Raw genomic sequence first — 20,135 nt, 5'->3', positions numbered from 1 at the left:
GCACTAGTGATCCTTTTTTTTTTTTTTTTTTTTATAAACAAGAGATTTTGAATTTATGATCTTCTACTTACCATCTCTCGTACTTTACCATTCAACCAAATTCTCAATGCACTACGTGTAGCTTTAAAGCCTTTCGGCGAAAGGGCGCTCAATGGACATTAATTCAGGTTTCAGTTGTTATGGAAAAGTGTAGTCAATTTCATAAAGTTTCTAAATGCAGGAGGCGCAAATTTATAGTTGCGTGCATGTATTCACATGATTATCGGGTATAATTTAGATGCGTTAACGAGTGGTATTCAACCAAAAAATCGTTCAGCGAAATAGCTTACTTTAAATAATCACACGAATTAAGTAGCTTATTGATAGTCACCATTTCACATAACAATCTGATCAATATTGTATACAAATGGAAGACTTAAGATGGTTCCATTATCGAAAAACATTCTCAATCTGGCACATAGGTATAATTGTCCAAGTGAGATTATGAATTATATGATCCAATAATCCCTCTGCGACGAGCATGAGAAATAACACATATGAAAAGGAAGGAACTGAAAAGCCCCGGGATGATGACAGCCTGGAAGCAGTAAAGATTGATTAATTCCACTTATCTGAAATAAAAATTGCCAAAAGTTAATTAATCTTCATTTTATACTTACCCATTTAAACAGGTGCCCATGGCCAAAATTCCAACTGTAGGGGATACTCATGCCAAATAATTGAGCCACCGTAGAGTAGATTGATAAGCATATGAATAGTACGCTAAGAAAGAGCTCAACCTACCAAAATAGATTCAGTACACGTTGAAATTAACAGTTGACAAGACATAAGAATTCCATGGAAATATTCCTAGGGAAAATTGTTTGAAACTTGAAAACTTTAGAAATCGATCTTTCAATGAGAAGCATAGCAAAAATTGGTAAACTATGGATATCTTATGTCAATTTTTACTAATTTTTGCTACAATTTACTTGTTTTGTTCATCACTAATTTAACATGAGAGGAAAATGTCAAAAATAATTTTTTTCCATGATCATTATTACCTATATATGATTTGAATGATGGAACATAGTACTCCAAAGGCAAAATAAATAGATAAGCAAATTGAAGCAACTAATTGTCTCAATATTGTGACAAGATACTCATATTAGCTCACAATTCACCTCCATGAGCCGATTTCTATGCTTGTCGAGCTGAAAAGAGAGAGAAACCAAAAAAAAAAAAAAAAGAAAAAGAAAAGGAAAGCTGCTTTAAGATTAAATTAGAAAATCTCATTGACATGAGCATCTAGTGTTGAAATAGAATTTTCATTTTGGACATCACTAAATTTACCTGAAATTTAATGTAGTCTTCCGTGTTATCAATGTGATCGCGTAGCTGCAAAATTTGATTTCCAATTAGTGGTAGAATTCCACGATGTTAAATAACCACGAAAAATGAACAAAAATTCTCTATGTGTACTTTTGTAATTTTACTTTCCTATTATTTCCAAAAAAAAAATTATCATGTCAAAGAAATTTTCATCACTATGTGCAAATAAAGTAGTTATAATCGATTTTGAACAAAAATGAAGGTGCACATACCATTGTTAGCTTGTTCAACGTGCCATCAATATGTGTGAAGTAAGCCTGCAATAAAAAGTAAAAACATGCAATTAGATGTTTAACTAATTTCAAAGATAATACATGAAGGGTCGAAGATATATAGTTGCATGTGCTAAAGTTGATGGTGCAAAATAATATATATATATATACACCAAAACTCTATCATGAAATGTCAATTTGAGTGGTGTAATTATTGTCAATAACCCTGTTTGGATTGCATTTTCCGTCATTTTTCATGGAAAAATTACTGTAACGATTTGATGTATGTGAGGGAAAAAGATAATAGGGAAATGTGATCACGGAAAACGACGTAATTTTCTGACAGAAAATGGCAATCCAATCAGGGCCAAAATCTTTTGTTTTTTTTTTTTTTTTTTTTTGAAAATAATATTGTTGTAGGGAAGGTTCAGATTCGAGACCTCCGATCTAACAAAAAAAATTAAAAAAAATTGTAGCTTACCTCAAGTATTACCTCAAGTTCCTCAACACCAAAGTCATCATCTGATCCATCTGCTGTTGGTACAATATGAATATCCCCACCTTGAGAAACACTGCCAGCATCTGATTTATTACCGCCATCATTATCCGGTGAAGGGGAAGATGCCCCGGGTAATTTCTTGGACAAGTAAAGGTTAGCCATATCATGATCATCATTCAGCAGTTGTTTAAGCTCATCCCTCACCTATTAGAAATACAACAAATGGAAGTGGAAATTGTTTAGACAAAATATAACAACAGAAAACTAACTAACGCCTTTTTTTTTTGTTTTGGGTTCAATCAGCAACATCTATACTATTCTATCCTATCCTATAGGGGAGAAGGAATCCAACTGAATTGTATGAGAGGTTAAAGAAGAATATACTCATTTAAATCAAAGGGATGCTCTGACATATTACTCTTTGAATATTACCAAACAGAAAACTAATGCTTGGAGCTAAGTTTAATGATCGGCCATATATAAATTAGGAATTAATATGTACCTTCTGCACGCGAGCACTCAACCTTGCGACCTGGCTTTTTAATTTACGAACTTCATCCAACTTATGACTAGTGACCTGCAATTACCAATTGGGTACGATTTCAGAAATAGGTACTTAATTAAGCCTTAGGCGGGCAGGTTGAGTTGAGTTTCAACTAATTCTATCTGACTGGTGCTTAATTGGGAAGAAGGTGCTTTTACGAAGATACTGGTTTTTTTTCCTCCATAGCATTGAGGTGAAGTGAGGAGGGATGAACCTTTATCTTTTCTGTTCGTTGGGGTGTAACCTTCTGTTGTAAGTAAGGTTTCTAATTCCTTCTTGGAGCCTTTCTTTGAAGGAAGTCAGGTTAAACCGACTAGTCTTTTCTTATCTGAAGCCAAGCAAGAGAACAAAGGGGTTCTGGGCAACTCGCTGCTTTTCCAGCGGGTTTGTCCAGGAAATATATAAGAATACATCAAATCTATCCGGAATGACTAAGTAGACCACATTCAGTTGAGAGGGGCAGTGGACAAAGGTAGTACTATAATAAGCATGCAGTATTTCTGTGCACGCACCTTGGACGTAAGCTTCTCCATAGCAGGAAAAACAGCAGTCTCCAATTCTATTCCCCGAGCAGCAAGGTAACTGCAGATGGCTTCTAAAGCCACCTCCAAGGCCGTGAATTCAAATGGAGATTCTGCATTTAGTTGCAAATAATCACGTAATTATCTGCATCAATGTGTCTCCACCATAGATAAGAAAATTATTAGTAGTAAGTTTTTTCTAAGTAAAGTTTACCCCGGCCAACCAAAAGCAAAGTTTAAGCTTGATTAACAGCATGTTGAGCATCTACAAGCTGTTTATTTCGAAGTTCTAAGATATTTATTTGCTATATTTTCATCAAATTATTTTCACAAATGGTGGCCAGATTATGAATATTCCATAAATCAAATTGCATCAACCCTCAAAAGAAATAAAAAAGAAAAAATAAAAAAAAATAAAAGTGCCAGTTTATAAGTGATAAATATTACACCAACGCCGGGTACTACTCATTTTTCTGCGACGCTATAATTAGGTAGTTTTAAATAAGCAATGAATCCTTCATTACTAGTAATATAATGCTTACCATCTTCATCACCCATTTCTTCACCTTCTTGTAAAGGTGAATCTTCGTCTCCTTGACCCTCATGAGCAGTGCTTATCGATTTCAATCGCCGCCGAAGTTCCTCCACGACCGGTATAACATTATCATCTAATTGATCTCGGAGCAAAACCTGTAAAACGATTATGGATTTATCTATTTTGTCCAAGGGCTTATAATTAATTTACTTATACCCCATCATATTATCTGTTGAAAATCATACCTCCTCGGCTGTAATAATTGCCTTGATATGCTGCATTATCACCCAAAAAAAAAAAAAAACTCAGAATATTAATCATTGAAAGAGCTCTAATCAAAATGTTCGTGAACTACATGCGTATCCCAAACAAGGTGAGAACAGTAATTAAAACAACATTTATTTGAATTACGATGAATTCCAGAGCAAGCATCTATCTGCTGTATAAATTTTGACATGAAAATTCCAATATAATTATAAAAAGAATGAGAACCCAAATTCTCAATTAACCTGAAATTCAAAATCTCTCCAAAAAAAAGAAAAAAGAAAAATACAAGTAGCCAGGATTTAAGTAATTAACTTACTTCCAAATTGAGAACAATGGCCCTGTCACGGCTGAGAATGGCGGAGGGGTAGGACAAGAGGGGATCGAGAATTCGAAGATCACGAGCGTGAACCTTTACGCGCCTCATAATGGCATACTTGTCGACGTCCAAATCCATTTCTTCGCCGGTAGACTTCATTAGTTTCCAGCTTCTTGATCCGGCGCCCTTCTTCCTCCCCACCTCGTCATCCCGCCCCACACCACTTACCCTCCGCCTTAATCTCACACCAGCTCCAACCATCTCAAACACTTCCCAAATTCAAACTCCTGTGCTTCAATAAAAAATACTATTACTACTGTGTTTTGTGTGTATGATTATGGCTTTAGATATATATGGTTTATACAGGGTGTAATTTTTTTTTTTTCCCGAAAACGTTAGGAGGATACAAGGTGTAATTCACTTCTCACTTTTTTTGAGTTTCTTGAAAATGCATGCATATTTGCGGGCTTGTTTTACTTCTTCAATTCTGGTAACTTCGACAAATATTAAATCTTTTTATTGGTTATCTATACATCTGCCGAGGTTGAATGAGAAGCAACTCTAATAATAAGTTTCTCAAAACAAGGGTTAATTAATTTGGTGTAGAAAAAAGCTTGTGGAGGTTTTTGTCGAGACTGGGACATCTGTTCTATAAAACCTATTATTATGTAGGACTGTATTCCTCTAAGGCATTTCTATCAGAAGACAAATATATTTGTGAAGTCTTCTAAATTCTAAAGTTCATTAATAATGTAATTGGTACACAATTGAGCTATTCGATCTTCTGATTCTTTTCTTTTTCTTTCTTTTTTTTTTTTTTCCTTTTTCATGACATAAGCAAGTGAGCTCTTCCGGACGCAAGATTTTCTGCATTCGATGCTGTCCATACTATAGTACACTTAAAAAGTTGGATTTAATGCTAGTTTTCGAGGGAAGGCAGTTACCATCCTCAAGTAATTCCTCCATAAAAAAAAGGCAATAAACAAATAAAAGCTGTTGTAAATTGGTGCAAATATAAACTGTCTAAAATAAAGTCTTCCTCGTATAAGCTGTACTAGGAAACATTGGATCCAGTAGGCCTGCAATATCATCGCTAGCATCGACCTTCAGCATGTGAAGTCAATGCTACATTTGAATATTTGATGATATATAATAGAACGTGAGGAGTGACTTCAGCAATTTTGTTAGCCAAAACGAAACGGTTGAAAGAGTTCTGTCAAATGAAAAAAAAAAAGAAGAAAAGTCAAGGATTCGGTGTTACTTTTGCTTTCACCGTTGATTTGAGAACTGTTTTGATGAATAATTTGCGAACAACTTAAAGTTTCTAGCCTGTAGTGATAATCAGAGTTGAATGCATCTAAACACTTTTTTTACCATAAAAAAAAAAGTGTTTGGATACAAAACTTATCCCAAAAAATATTTCGCTTGCATCATAAACACATTTTTCAACCCATCTTTTTATATTCCCAACCACCTTTTTATCTCACATACATCACATCACAAAAAGTGCTACAGTAATTATTCCAAATATTATTTCAAATAATACCCTATCCAAACAAACCTATCCAAACAAAAATGTTTTTCAACTAATTTTATTTAAAATGTTTTCATGTTTTGAACCAGCGCAGCATATAATATAATAGAAAAAAGGAGCCCATTATAAAAGTCTTAGAATTATCATTCACCGACTCCATCAATCGCATGTACCCTGTTTTCATGTACGCATTTTAATCAAAAAAGAAAAAAAAAAGTCAAGGATTCGGTGTTACCGTTGCATAAAAGGTTGTGTGTGTATGGATTCCACTGCTGGTCTGAAGACTATTTTGGTGGACAATTTGAGAGCAACTTATTGTTTCTAGTGGTAATGCATCCAAACTTTGTTCCACCATTCAAAAGTATTTTTTCAACTAATTTTATTTAAGATATTTTCATGTTTTGAACAAGCGGATCATAGAATATCTCTAACTACATAAAGCGCCGAAGGGCTTGCTACAGTAATTTTCGCCGGTTATTTTGTAATTTCGGTGTTGATTTTATCTCTTTTGTCCGCTGGTGCAATTCTCCTTCCACGTCCTCTTTTGTCCGCTGCTTCAATTATCCTTGGACGCCAGTTATTTTGTAATTTCGGTGTTGATTTTGTCCTCTTTTGTGCTGGTCTCTTCGTAATTTCCCTATCAATTTTGTACCTTGTGGTCTTTAGATGTCATCTCACTTGTTTGGATAGTGTATTATTTGAAATATTATTTGGAATAATTACTGTAGCACTTTTTGTGATGTGATGTATGTGAGATAAAAGGTGATTGGGAATATAAAAAGGTAGGTTGGGAAATGTGTTTATGATGCAAGCGAAATATTATTTGGGATAATTGGGGTATCCAAACACTCTCAATTGTTTCTTTGGTTTTGTTTGTTCCAGTTGCTACCTTCCTTCCATTCCCTAATGGCTAATACAGCACGAATTTTTAGGGCTATACAAATCAATATATATTATTGCATCCTATTTGTGTGCCTTTATCTATATATATATATATATATATATATATATATTCATTTTCTCCAAAATATATATATCAACAAAAATAATGATTTTCTGAAAAATATATATATTGACAAAAATTTTGTGCATATCTAATAAATATAAATCAATTGTGCCACTTTGTATTAGCTTCCACTAATACGACCAATTGTTTTTAAAAATATAGGATAATTTTCCTCTATTTCAAAAATGTTACTTCGATAATATTTGTTAACTACTAAATTATTAATTTAAAGCTTTTGCATTTTAAGATTGAGTAACATAACATAAATGTGGTCAATAGAAAGTGATGATTAATTGTGTGCCTTTTTATATATATTTATTTTCAGCAAAATATATATATCGACAAAAATATTGATTTTCTGAAAATTATATATATATCGACAAAAATTTTGTGTGTATCTAATAAATATAAATCAATTGTGCCACTTTGTATTAGCTTGCATTATACAACTAATTGTTTTTAAAAATACAAGATAATTTCCCTCTATTTCAAAAATGTTACTTTGATAATATTTCAAAAATTAAAAATATAGCACTGAAAACCAAAATAAAAAAGACAAACTTTTCTCTAAAACTATAAAAAATATAACCAAACAACTAGAAATTTACATACAAATACTTAAAACCGAACTCCTATATATATAGCAAAAATATACATGATACAACTCAAAAAACAAATATCGCACTGACACATGAATCACAAGACAAATAGTAACACCACAAATATAACAAACAAACAAAACTAGAAAAGATAGACACGATAAAACAATATTAAACAATCTTACAAGCTCAAATAAAATATTAAATATACATATATATACATGTGTATAAATAAATAAATAATAAAAATATAACAAACAAACAAACAAAACCCCAAAAAATATAAACAATAAAAAATTAAACCATTATATCTCCTAAAATAAAATACTAAACACACACGCATATATATATATATATATATATCCACACATATTACAAAATATATCGTATACCTATATATATGTATATATTAATACAAAATTCACTACAACTCTGAGTACCATAAAATAAGTCGCATAAACATCAAACAGTAAATATTTAAAAATTCTACTGTAAATTACAGTGATTAAACTCTATAATTTTCATGTGCAATCATTTCCATTTCTTATAAAAAAAATTTATATGCATCACCTTACTTTCAATAATATCCATTTAGTACTAACCTATTAATATGAAATCTATTAGCTCTCAAAATTAATATTATCCTTTACTTATTCAGATTCTATTAATTAAAAAAATACAGCTCTCATCTATTTCAATCACATTTATTCATAACTAAATCAATATCATCTTTACTTATAGAAAAAAACCTACTTAATGAATAAACACATATTTTCCCAAGCTATAGTATCAAATTATTCCAAATTATTAATTTATCTCATCACACAACACCCAAACTATATCAAAATTGGCCAAAAAATATCTATTATCCATTTATTTTTCAACAAACTTCCCATTCTTTTATATCCTTTTCATAGACTTTTCTGTTGCAACAATGCACACTTACTCATCATAGCTATCCAAATTATGAAAATATCATCATCCTAGAATACATGAACTACCAACACCCAAAGTACAATAAATTATAACACTCTCAATGCAATTCTCCACCTAATTTTCCATCCTATCAACTTTAAAAAATTAATATATATTCCATTAATTTAAATAATATTTACTTATCACTATATTAAAATAAAAAAACAAAATTTTTTGAAACCAATATTATCCATCAAATCTGTAGATCGTATTAATTTTAAAAAACACAATACAAATCACATCAATTTTACTATATCTATTTATAAATGAATCAATCCAATCTATCACTTCTCTATCCACTATTCCAACTCTATTATGATACAAAATACTCTAAATCTATGTTATTAAATAAATCTTACATTAACCTAAGTACACTCTCAAATTAGGATGTATATATAAAAAAAAAACACATGCTTTTTGCTTTCCTATTCATAATCTATTTCTTGCACAAACATCTTCTTCATAAATAAACCATCAGTTAGCACTCTTACACTAGATACAATAAATACCAATTTCACATCGCTCTACATTTACATATACTATCTCATATTTGCTTAATCTACAATCACTACTCTAATATTCAACAAAATAATAACCCTCTATTTATGATTCTTTCTACTTTATTTTATATTCCTCATCACTCAACAACCCTATAATATGGGCACCCCGCGGCGGGGTCCAATGCCTAGTAATAGAAAAAGGAGCCCATTATAAAAGTCTTAGAATTATCACCTACTCCAGCAATCGCCTGCACCTTTTTTTTTTTTTTTTTTTTTTTTTTGAGCCGCATGCACTTCCTTCCACAAAAATGTTGCATCTTTTTTTTTTCTTCAAGATTTGACATCCCACTCCCACTCCCACTCGACTTTTATCTTTTGTCATAAGAGACACAATATAAGGTCTCGCATGTAGATTAGTGTCACAAATCTTTTTTGTGCACCACAAGTGAATTGCAAATTTTGTCAAGTGAATTAAGAGTTTTTTTTTTAAAAAAATTGAGTAATACATTTTAGAAGTTGTGAGATTGGGTTTTTGGTAATAAGCAAGCATATTTTATGATAATAAAACTTTTTTTTGCATGATATGATACCAAAACTTACTACTTGTATAACTAAGCTTACGACTTATTGGTGTCGTGAGAAAGCATTTCAGCACTCTTCCAAAATTTACAATGAGCCCTTTTTCTTCTCAACTAATTTGTTTTATGATTCCTCAAGTGGGCATCTATACAGAAAATTTCTCTTTTCTTGTGCATTACTATAACGAGATGAATAAAGAAGTTGTAAACCACTAAGAAATGAGAGCCAACGAGGATTTCCCTTTTTTTTTTAAAAAAAAAAAAAAGAAAGAATTTCTCTCCGTTTTTTCATTGAAAGGAGGTCCGGTTCCATTTAACAGTCACTCGATTACTACAAATATTATCCAGATTCTAATTACTTGTCCAATATTTACCATCTGAAATCTTACGAAAGGACTAACTAGCAAGTATGGCAGGCGCCACGCACGAGTCCAAGAAACCAAAAAAAAAAAAAAAAATTTGAGAGAATAGGAGAGAAAGTGGTTATTGAATGTACAGGAAGATGGCAGGAGCTATAGCTTTGAAAGAGTCTCAAATGATCCTTCGACATGATATAATATATAATTGAATACTTCGACATGCTGTTGGGCGCTCCACAGAGCTAATGGCTCAGAATTTGTAAGTTCATACACATATATAGTGGTAAAAATTTGTAGTCTGTGGAAAAATGAGGCAATAATTTTGTTCCACAACTGGTAGAATGCATCCTCTTCAACATGGCATTACTGGATGAATTCTGAATTTCAGGATCCAAGAAGGCCTTTTTTGCGAGCATAGAAAAGGATAACAACAAAAAGGACAGCGCTGAAAACTCCAGGGACGCCGGCCACCTGACTCCGCAGATTAGAATCACCAGAATTAATGCTTGCTCTATCAAACTTGTAACAAATAATGTTCCTGCTAGGAATTAAAGAAGTTGGGAGCACTGTTTTTCTGGGATCAATTGCTCTTACCCATTTAAAAGTATATGCATAACCATTATTCCAGGTATATGGGACGCTCACACTAAATATTCCAGCCACCAAAGAATGAATTGCTATGCTTGCGGCTGCTGCACTCAGGACCAGCTCTATCTGCAGCAAACATTTGAGTGGGAAGTGAAGACATTACTTCTAATTGAATGAAATCAGAATCTACGGACTAAATGCAATCAGAAACTTGAATATGCATTATGGTAGTAATTAACATTCGTTTTCATCACCTGAATGAACTGATTTCGTAGGTTGTCAAGCTGAAGAATCGACAAGAATTAGGCACAGTTTCAGTGCGAGTCCACAATGAGAGTAATGGAAATCAGAGAAAAAGTTCACTTCTCCCACTTTAATTACCTGAATGTTTAAGCAGTCTTCTGTGTTACTAATATATTCACGAAGCTGCAATTTGGACATGACTATTAGTCGTAAATCACAAGAAATGCTAACAAAAAGTTGAATAACTGGAAAAAGAGAAAATGCAGCGTGTCGTTAAGCATCATCCTGACTCTGAGGATGACTACAGCATCCTCAACTTTTTTATGAGGCTCTGTTCGTGGACAGAAATTTTGCAGAAGTACAGAAGAAAGATTTCGTTTTGCATACCGTAGTTAGCCTATTCAACGTGCCATCGATTTGCTTGAAGTTATCCTGCGATATTGTGAAAGAACAGCTCTTCAGCAGCTGTGTTTCAATAGGGACTAATGGGCAGTATTGAAGCTCATTTTTATTACCTCAAGTAGCATCTCAAGCGCTGCAACATCATTTTCATCTCCATGAACGATGACGATGCTTTCCCTACTTGCTTCGGACTGCCTTGAGCTTACTGAAGGCGCAGCAAGAAACAATTTGGCGATATTTGGTATTGATCTGCTTGTTGGTAAAGGTGAACTGGCTACTTTTCTAGACAAGTATAGATCAGCCATGCTATCACCATCATCCAGAAGTTGTTGAAGCCCATCCCTTACCTACAAAAATCAGTTTTTCCAAGAATTATATCTATCTCTCAGAATCACATATTGATAAAAAAAATTAGTGTATATGCAAAAATCTGCAAAAACGTGCATGTGTAGCCCCAAGGCTATAACTACAGGGTTTGGGAAGAAATTTTATGAGATTTTCTATTGCCTTGCAAGGAGTAATGTCCGTGTACTACTAAAAGTCCTTCTGTTATCTAAATTGGAGATTGATTTTGCAGAAACAACTACCAAAACTTGGTAATGACTTAATAGCCCGACTAGCATCTAGGAATCAATCGCGAAGGGATATGACTAAGCAAAATATTCTTCTGTTAGCATACTGTGATCTCCTCTCATAAATATGTACCTTCTTCTATCATCACCTTCCTGTGAACAGCCTTATAGCATGAAAATATCTGCTCAATTCTACAAATCTACCACAAAACTTGTAGGGATGTCACAATTTAGGTTTCTGTTAGATGTTAGGCATGTTTCTAGGTTCTGCCACGCAAGATTTAAGTTGAAAGGAATGCTGATGAAAAGACACAAATGGATAAAAACACACTACCTTTTGCGAGCGGGCAGCCAACCTTGTTATTTGACTCTTTAACTTGCGAATATGATCCAAATGACGGCTATTGATCTGCTATCAGAATTTACGGAATGCACTATGAGGACGAGAAGAATTTTAGATTAACAAAAGCAAGGAGATAGGGAAGTTTAAAAGAGGATCAACTTGAGCCGTCCACACACCACAGAGTACCACAGAGCTTACAAGCTAAAAATGAAACAAAGTCAGAGATTGCTTGAACTTCAAAACAATTCTGGGAAAACTTAAAAGGAAATGCAAGAAGTTTCCTGACACAGAAAAGTGATACACATTGTCTATACAAAAAATGGACTGCAAATCAGAATTTGTTCTAAGAGTCAAACAGGAGTATTGCTTTTTTAAAAGTTTTGCGCAATTGTAATAGTACAGTAGCCGCCCTGGTGAATGATAAAATTAACTTGGAGATCATCGATGATGTGTATTATTCCAGCTATGATTCATAATACAGGGATGGTAACCATGAATTATGGTGGAGGAGATACCAAGAGAACTACAAACTGTTCACCTTGGAGGTAACCAAATCCAAAGACGGGTAGAGTGCAGCCTCGAATTCTGTGGCGCTGGCAGCAAGGTAGCTACATATAGCTTCTAAAGCCACCTCCAGGGCTTTGAATTCAAATGGACAATCTGCAAACATTATGACAGCTATTAGCAAGGAGGTATAGTGCCTCGCATACTTGGAAATCTACTCCGAATTCTAAGTCTCACTACTGTCTTCCCCATCAACTTCAACATCATGTTGTGCAGCTGAACACTGGTCATCCCCTTGATGTCTGTGATTGGCATCCACTGGATTCAATCTCCTTCGAAGTTTCTCAACCACAGGAAGAACATTGTCATCCAGTGGATCTTGGATCAAAACCTGCACGTGTTAGTTATTCCTTTAAATTAAAAATGTTCCAACATTTTGTCAATATCACTAACATAACGTTTGAGCGATAAACGCAAGAATTATCTAAAGCTATTATGAAGTTTATAGAAATCCTGTCTATATTAAGTCCCAATTAGAGAATTCATGATAAGGTGGATGGACTCTTCCTAATTGAATTTTGATTGTTCATTATTGATGTAAATCCAAAAAAGTGTTCTTAAGCTCACCTCCTCTGCTGTAATAATAGCCTTGATATGCTGTCATTTCCCACAAGAAACACCATAAACATCAGAATTAGCACAAAGGTAGAAGGAAGAGCAAAGAACAAAAAAGAAACCTTTTCATTTTTAAACGGTTATGACATAAAATGCACGATCATTTACAAAAGGAAAGGCAAACACATTGCACTAACAACTCATAAATTAAACTGAAACAAAGCTGTCCTTTTCATCGATTCAGGTTGAAATTAACAGGGCCAGTCAATGCAAATTACAGAATCCCAGATGGATAAAGCAACACTCTACCTCCAAATTGAGAATTATGGCTCTTTCTCGACTGAGAATGGTGGAAGGATAGGACAAGAGAGGATCAAGCATGCGAAGATCGCGTGGATGAATTTGTAAGCGGTCCAAAATCTCGTACTTGTCAACATCCAAAATCATTTCTTGACCTGACGCATTCATTAACATCCAGCTCCTTGAGCCAGCAGCCTTCTTCAACAAGTCACCAGTACCACCTCCTCCAGTACTAAATAGTAATGGCCTTGATGGCCCTTCATCAGCTCTGAACATCCTCAAAGTCCCAAACTGAAAAGTGATTATACCCATGTTTCTGCTTATATGTGTATTCTTTTATCTCTCTCATATGCCTGTAGGAAACAAATAATATATATAATCTTGACTTCAACGCGTTTACATCTGCATTGTGTTTAACTGTGGTTGGTGACGTTTGAGATCGTAACATTATCTTTTTTTAAGTACCTACAACAAAAAAATACTATGCAAGTGATTAATCTAAATGAGCATAAGAGTTCACAATACTACAATTAATGCAACCCTCTACACCGTCGTCCCCAGGGATCCAGGGCCGCTTCACTTTGTTTTTGTTTATTTCTGTCCGGCTGATTTAAACCAATATAAATTTGGTATAAGTTTGCACAATTTTGGTGCAATCGTAAAATTTGTCAGTTCATACAAATTGAATTGAACTAGACAGAACTCAATTGGAGAGACTCGTTTCCTGTCCCCAACCACCAATCTTTTCTTCTCCAAATTGGGGGAGTCCTCTTCTCATCTTTATTTTTTTCCCCACAAAATTTTTTTTTTTCACTTGCGGATAATCAGGATCCTAAATTTCTCCTCTCAACTCTAAACTTTTTATTATGTATTGGGTAAATGCAAAATTTCTGCTTTGTCCTCTGTTATTTATATACCGGCCGTATGCCTTAATTTAGTATTCATTGGCTGTGGATAGAAGATTAACTTAAGAACTATCTAAAGCTAAAGCTATGCTGAAGTTTTAAGAAATTCTGTCAATAATTAATTCCCTATGTCCACCCAACAAAAAATAATTCAGCTTCAACAACATTTCAGCCTTGATAAGAAATATGATGAAATATAAGAGAAGGGATGAGTTAGGCGACATGGAGAAGAAAGTGTAAGTAAAAAATTTTGGGTTCAAAATCTCCTACTTATATTAAAAAAAATAAAAAAAAGGATGAAATATACAAAAATCTCGACTGCAATTAAAGTCCAGATGTTGTGGTTAGGAAATTGCATATATCATCATTGATGTAGCTCCGGACCCTCCAGGATAGTCAATCTGGTGGTGTAGTCTCTAGTTAGAACATCTACCAGAGTTCGAACCCTGTAACAAAAATGGGGAATAAACCAACAACCCAAATAAGGGTCAGGCCTGAAGTGGGTTCAAGCCCTTTTTTTTTTGACAAAAAAAAAAAAAATCATTGATGTAGCTCCAAAAATTATCTATAGATCGTACGGACTTATCTTTTAGAAACCATATCCACCACGACCACAGCCGTCGTTTTCTTCCACGGGCATATCCCCCCTTGAAGATAGAAGTTCAATATTCTGAACATGTGGTTTAGGCACTCTTCGTGCTGTACACGGGAAAATAATTGCCTTGCTCAATTATTTCATCTCAACTAACTATTTTTAGAGCCCGCACAAACCAATCTCATACTTGTATTGTTTTGGCTTTGGGTATCCATCGTCCAAGATACAGCTTGTAGGAGAGCAAATTGGAATTAGAAAAAAAGTGGGTTATTGTTTGTTGCACCAAAATGGCTAGCGAAGCTGTCTCCCTTGCTTTGGGAACGGTGAAGGATTTGTTAGCTGAAGAAGCCAGATTCTTGAGCGGAGTGGCGGATCAAGTCAAGGAAGTTGAAGTAGAATTGATAGGGATGCGACGATTGTTGAAAGACGCCGACAAAAAGCAACTGAATGATTCGACTGTCCGTGATTATGTCAGGAAGATCAGGCGTCTTGCTTACAGAACTGAAGATGTCTTGGAGAAGTACGCCGTTGAAATCGAATCCAGGAGAAGGGGCCACGGCTTCCGCAAGGCTTTCAGAAGATTTGCGGGCCTAGTTTCTGAAGGAACGGCTCTTCACAGAGTTGGTTCAGAGATAGCTAGCATCATAGCAGGAATCAACAGCATCACCAAAAATCTGCAAACTTATGGTGTCATTGCATTGAGCAGTACTGAAGACGGGCAAAGTTCCAATGCGAGATTGGATCAGAATCAACAGCGGCTGAGACAAACCTATCCCCATCAAGTTGAGGAATATTTTGTTGGGATGGAAGATGATATAAGACAGCTTGTGTCCCTCATCACTGATGAGCGAATTAGATCACATCGAGTTATTTCAGTATATGGGATGGGCGGTCTCGGTAAGACCACTCTTGCCAGGAAGATCTACAAGCACATTGAAGTAGAACGTGCTTTCAAACAGTTTGCTTGGGTTTCGGTTACCCAACAGTGCAATACGATGACTGTCTTTCGAGACCTTCTGAAGCAGCTTGTCCCGGACGAGAGGAAGGAAAGTGTTGAGAAGATGGATGAGAGGGAATTGGTAGGAGAGCTTTATAAAGTGCAGAAAGAGACAAAAAGCTTAGTTGTTCTTGATGACCTGTGGGAAATTGAGGACTGGAAGCGTCTCAGTGTAGCATTTCCATTTGCAGAGGCGGATAGCAAAATTTTGATTACAACTCGGAACCAGAAACTCGCAGAAGTTGAATTCCCCTATCCACTCAACCTTTTGAACGAGGATGAAGGCTGGGAGTTGCTTCAAAAGAGAGCTTTTGCCAAAAGAAATGGCGCAGGTTAGCTTTTCTCTAGTGAAGTACATATATCTGACTTGCATTAGTTAAAACAGAATATAAAGTTTGATGCTTATTCCTATAGATTCTATGCCGTTCATACCTGTATGCATTAGTTTCTGTTAGCCTTTTTTACTTGGCAAATTTAGAAGCATTAGTCTCCAAACCAAGTGGAAATGTTGGGAGAATAGTTACATTTTCACACCCAAAAAAACAAAGGTACATCTTTTTGACAAATTATAGAGACACGTAATTTACATTTTTCTCTCTTGTAGATTCTGAAAGTGATCCACAGTTGGAAGCAGAAGGGAGGGCAATTGTTGGCAAGTGTGGAAACCTACCCTTAGCAATCTCTGCAATTGGAGGAGTTCTGAGTCAAAAGACTTCACTCGAGGAGTGGAAGACAGTGAAGAATGATGTGGATTCGTATATAAGGATGAGTGGAGGTGGCAAAGAAGGGTATGAACCCGTGTTGCAGGTGTTGGCTCTGAGTTATGACGAGCTACCCTACCACTTGAAGCCATGTTTTCTTTACCTGGGGCAATTTCGTGAGGATGAGGACATAGAAGCAGAGATGTTGCATCGAATGTGGACAGCAGAAGGGATGGTCTCAGCAGATCATCGCGGAAAAGGAGAAACTCTGACAGATGTAGCTGAAAGGTACTTGTATGAGATGGCGAGTAGGTCAATGCTTCAGGTGAAGTTCGATGAGTTCTCGACATCCAGAAAGGTTAAGTCATGCTACCTTCATGATCTGATGAGGGAATTCTGCCTGGCCCGTGGAAAAGAAGTTGAATTTCTCAAGTTGCTTGATTTTCGAGGAGGAAATGATCCCTTATCGGATTGTTCTACTGAGCACGACAACAGTACTCCTAGATGCTCCATTCACGTGGAAGGTGGTAAAAAGCATGGTCCGGGTGATGTTGACTCTATGATAAGTAGGGCACTGGAAGCCAGTGGACAGCTGCGTTCTTTAACATTAAGTGGTGGCTGTGGATTTCCTCGAGTAATATTTGATTCAAACAAGTGCAAATATCTAAAGGTTCTCAAATTCGAGGGTTATGATTTCACGGGCAAAGGTTTGCCTAAAGGAATAAAGAAGCTGGTCAATTTGAGGTTCCTCAGTGTAAAGGACAGTATGTTGGATGATCTTCCATCATCCATAGGTCAATTACAGTACCTGGAGACACTTGATATGCGAGTCGGTAATCAGATTTGGGTGCCTGATGTCTTGTGCAAATTGAAAGGATTGAAGCATCTGTATTTTTTTGGGCTTAAAAAAGTCGGAGATGGACAACTAAGTTTTCTTGGCTTAAGTAAGCTGGAGACTTTAATTGGCTTTAACGATGATGTCGGAGACTTGAAACATTTGTCAGGGTTGAATAATCTAAGGTTGCTCCATGCAACTGTGCATATCGGTAAAGAGAAGAACGATCTCCCTCAGATGCTCAATTACTTGAATTCCAACCGACACAAGCTACGGAAGGCTCAATTGGCGATTTTTGTATCTGGTGAAGAAGTAGTGCTTCCTTTTCTAGATCTTTTGTCCTGCCACTGTCTCCACCAATTGACCATAATCGGGGGAAGGTATGAGTTTCAAAAAGTTAAACCACCCCTTTCCCCCTCGAACCTCAGTAAGTTACTTTTGTGGCAGTGTTCAATTGAAGGAGATCCAATGAATTTCTTGGGATATCTTTCCAACTTGAGGAGCCTGACTTTGGCGTATGTGGACTTGGGGGAGAGAAATGTGATGATTATTGATGAAAATGCTTTTCCAAAACTCGTATCTCTGGCGATCATTCGTGTAGGAAACTTAGAAAAGTGGGTGGTGGCTGAAGGATCCATGCCTAACCTATCTCGTCTTAGAATCGACAGATGTGAAGCACTGGAGATGATTCCTGATGGGCTGAGGTTTATTACAACACTCAGAAAGTTGGAAATTAAAATGCCTGAAGAATTCATCGTCCAAAGAATTTATGGGATCGATGGGCGTGGAGGACCGGATCGTGACAAAATCAGTCGCGTCCCCGTCATTAACATTGAATCTTATGGAAGCATGTTATAGAAGCAAGCTTCTTATCCAGCCAACTGATGGCATCTCGAGCGAAGAATCTGCCAGTTCTGTGGATTGCAAGTCTAGCCATCACTGAAGCCGCTGCTTCACTGAAGAATCTTTTATAAAAGTTAAAACCTATTATTATTATTATTATGTAGGACTTACTCCTCCTCTAGGGGCATTTCTATCAGAAGAATAAGTTGGAGAAAAATATAAATTTGTGAAGTCTTGTAAAGTTCATTAATAATTTGGACAGCCAATTATTTGGCCAAATTTATTTGCTGACATCACCATCACAATTTCCAATACACCTTTTTATCTTCCTAATTACCTTTTTATCTCACATACATCACATCACAAAAAGTGCTACAGTAAAAATATCTCAAATAACTTACAATCCAAACACACTAATTGGTACACAATTGAGCTATTCTTCTGATTCTTTTCTTTTTCTTTTTTTTTTTTCCCTTTTTCATGACATAAGCAAGTGAGCTACTCTGGACGAAAGATTTTCTGCAGTCCATACTTAAGTTGGCTTTAAATAATAGTACTAGGGAAGGCAGTTACCAGACTTAAGTAGGCCTGCAATACCATCGCTAGCATCAACCTTCAGCACGTGAAGTCAGTGCGACATTTGAATATTTGATGATATATAATAGAACGTGAGGAGTGACTTCAGCAATTTTTTGTTAGCAAAAACGAAACGGTTGAAAGAGTTCTGTCGAATTCTCCTGTATGCATTTTAATATTAAAAAAAAAAAAAAAAAGTCAAGGATTCAGTGTTACATTTGCACAAAAGGTCGTGCGCATGGAATCTACTGCCAGAACGGTTTTGGTGGGCAATTTACGAGCAACTTATAGTCTCTAGCTTGTAATATCGGAGTTGAACACATCTAAATTTTTTCCTATCATAAAAAAAAAGGGTTAATATTACTATTTTAACTAATTTTATTTAAAATGTTTTCATGTTTTGAACCAGCCGATCATAGAATATAATAGAAAAAAGAGCCCATTATAAAAGTATTAGAATTATCACCAATCGCATATTTTAGAAGTTGTAAGATTGGGTTTTTGGTAATAAGTAAGCATATTTTATGATAATAAAACATTTTTTTTACATGATATGATACCAAAACTCACTACTTGTATAAACTAAACTTACGACTTATTACTTGAAAAAGTTATCATTCACTTGTGGTGTCGTGAGAAAACATTACAACACTCTTCTAAAATTTACAATTGCCCCTTTTTCTTCTCAACTAATTTGTGTTATAATTCCTCAAGGGGGCATCTATACAGAAAATTTCTCTTTTCTTGTGTGTTTGTCCTGCCATAATAAATTGGATAACTACAACGAGATGAATAAAGAGGTTGTAAACCGCTAAGAAATGAGAGCGAATGAGGATTTCCTTTTTTTTAAAAAAAAAAAAAAAAATTTCTCTCTGTTTTTTCATTGAAAGGAGGTCCGGTTCCATTTAACAATCACTCGATTACTCCAAATATTATCCAGATTCTAATTACTTGTCCAATATTTAGCATCTGAAATCTTACAAAAAGGACTAACTAGCAAGTATGGCACGAGTCCAAGAAACCCAAAAAAAAAAAAAAAAAAAATCGAGAGATTGGGAGAGAAAGTGGTTATTGAATGTACAGGAAGATGGCAGGAGCTATAGCTTTGAAAGAGTCTCAAATGATCCTTCTGGTTACTCAGAGATGATATAATACATAACTGAATACTTCGACATGCTGTTGGGTGCTCCACAGAGCTAATGTGTCAGAATTCGTAAGTTCATACACATATATAGTGGTAAAAATTTGTATTACTCTTGTGGAAAAAAGAGGCAATAATTCTGTTTCGCAACTGGTAGAA

The 20,135-nt window shown here is 35.2% G+C and overlaps 3 protein-coding genes across 4 annotated transcripts; 1 reads left to right on the top strand and 2 right to left on the bottom strand.

Moving 5' to 3' along the window:
• Positions 1–329: 329 nt before the first annotated feature.
• LOC140037548 (magnesium transporter MRS2-I-like) lies at positions 330–4,905 on the bottom strand. The gene is made up of 11 exons (XM_072081922.1): positions 4,266–4,905; positions 3,928–3,957; positions 3,690–3,837; positions 3,139–3,260; positions 2,585–2,659; positions 2,065–2,286; positions 1,584–1,628; positions 1,333–1,377; positions 1,164–1,193; positions 660–779; positions 330–577 (listed from the first exon to the last, which is right to left on the bottom strand). The coding sequence occupies exons 1-11, from the start codon at positions 4,524–4,526 to the stop codon at positions 482–484; spliced, it is 1,194 nt and encodes a 397-aa protein (XP_071938023.1). The 5' UTR covers positions 4,527–4,905; the 3' UTR covers positions 330–481.
• Positions 4,906–9,976: 5,071 nt separating this feature from the next.
• LOC140037545 (magnesium transporter MRS2-I-like) lies at positions 9,977–13,742 on the bottom strand. 2 transcript variants are annotated; one of them, XM_072081910.1, is made up of 11 exons: positions 13,393–13,741; positions 13,096–13,125; positions 12,706–12,859; positions 12,503–12,624; positions 11,956–12,030; positions 11,163–11,396; positions 11,035–11,079; positions 10,786–10,830; positions 10,659–10,688; positions 10,411–10,530; positions 9,977–10,287 (listed from the first exon to the last, which is right to left on the bottom strand). In XM_072081910.1, exons 1-11 carry the CDS (start codon positions 13,693–13,695, stop codon positions 10,201–10,203), a joined length of 1,245 nt encoding a protein of 414 aa, XP_071938011.1. In that variant the 5' UTR covers positions 13,696–13,741; the 3' UTR covers positions 9,977–10,200. The 2 variants fall into 2 exon arrangements, with proteins under 2 accessions (XP_071938011.1, XP_071938012.1); XM_072081911.1 differs by lacking the exon at positions 13,096–13,125 and having other exon boundaries at positions 13,393–13,742.
• A 1,244-nt stretch (positions 13,743–14,986) lies between these two features.
• LOC113735373 (putative disease resistance protein At1g50180) lies at positions 14,987–18,550 on the top strand. Its single transcript, XM_027262384.2, has 2 exons — positions 14,987–16,212; positions 16,485–18,550. Exons 1-2 carry the CDS (start codon positions 15,171–15,173, stop codon positions 18,272–18,274), a joined length of 2,832 nt encoding a protein of 943 aa, XP_027118185.2. The 5' UTR covers positions 14,987–15,170; the 3' UTR covers positions 18,275–18,550.
• Positions 18,551–20,135: the final 1,585 nt, after the last annotated feature.

Source organism: Coffea arabica, chromosome 3c (assembly GCF_036785885.1).
Source record: "Coffea arabica cultivar ET-39 chromosome 3c, Coffea Arabica ET-39 HiFi, whole genome shotgun sequence".
Classification (NCBI taxonomy): Eukaryota; Viridiplantae; Streptophyta; class Magnoliopsida; order Gentianales; family Rubiaceae; genus Coffea; species Coffea arabica.
Note: the sequence above shows the minus strand (reverse complement) of the source record. Positions and strands in the feature narration are given on the sequence as shown.

Coding starts and splice junctions, on each gene's coding strand:
- LOC140037548 (XM_072081922.1), bottom strand. CDS start 4,526: ATGGTTGGAGCTGGTGTGAGATTAAGGCGGAGGGTAAGTGGTGTGGGG. Junction 2,287..2,584: donor TGAGTGCTCGCGTGCAGAAG/GTACATATTAAT, acceptor TATTTCTAATAG/GTGAGGGATGAGCTTAAACA. Junction 1,378..1,583: donor CGTTGAACAAGCTAACAATG/GTATGTGCACCT, acceptor CAAATTTTGCAG/CTACGCGATCACATTGATAA.
- LOC140037545 (XM_072081910.1), bottom strand. CDS start 13,695: ATGGGTATAATCACTTTTCAGTTTGGGACTTTGAGGATGTTCAGAGCT. Junction 11,080..11,162: donor CGCTTGAGATGCTACTTGAG/GTAATAAAAATG, acceptor ACAATATCGCAG/GATAACTTCAAGCAAATCGA. Junction 10,831..11,034: donor CGTTGAATAGGCTAACTACG/GTATGCAAAACG, acceptor TCCAAATTGCAG/CTTCGTGAATATATTAGTAA.
- LOC113735373 (XM_027262384.2), top strand. CDS start 15,171: ATGGCTAGCGAAGCTGTCTCCCTTGCTTTGGGAACGGTGAAGGATTTG. Junction 16,213..16,484: donor TGCCAAAAGAAATGGCGCAG/GTTAGCTTTTCT, acceptor TCTCTCTTGTAG/ATTCTGAAAGTGATCCACAG.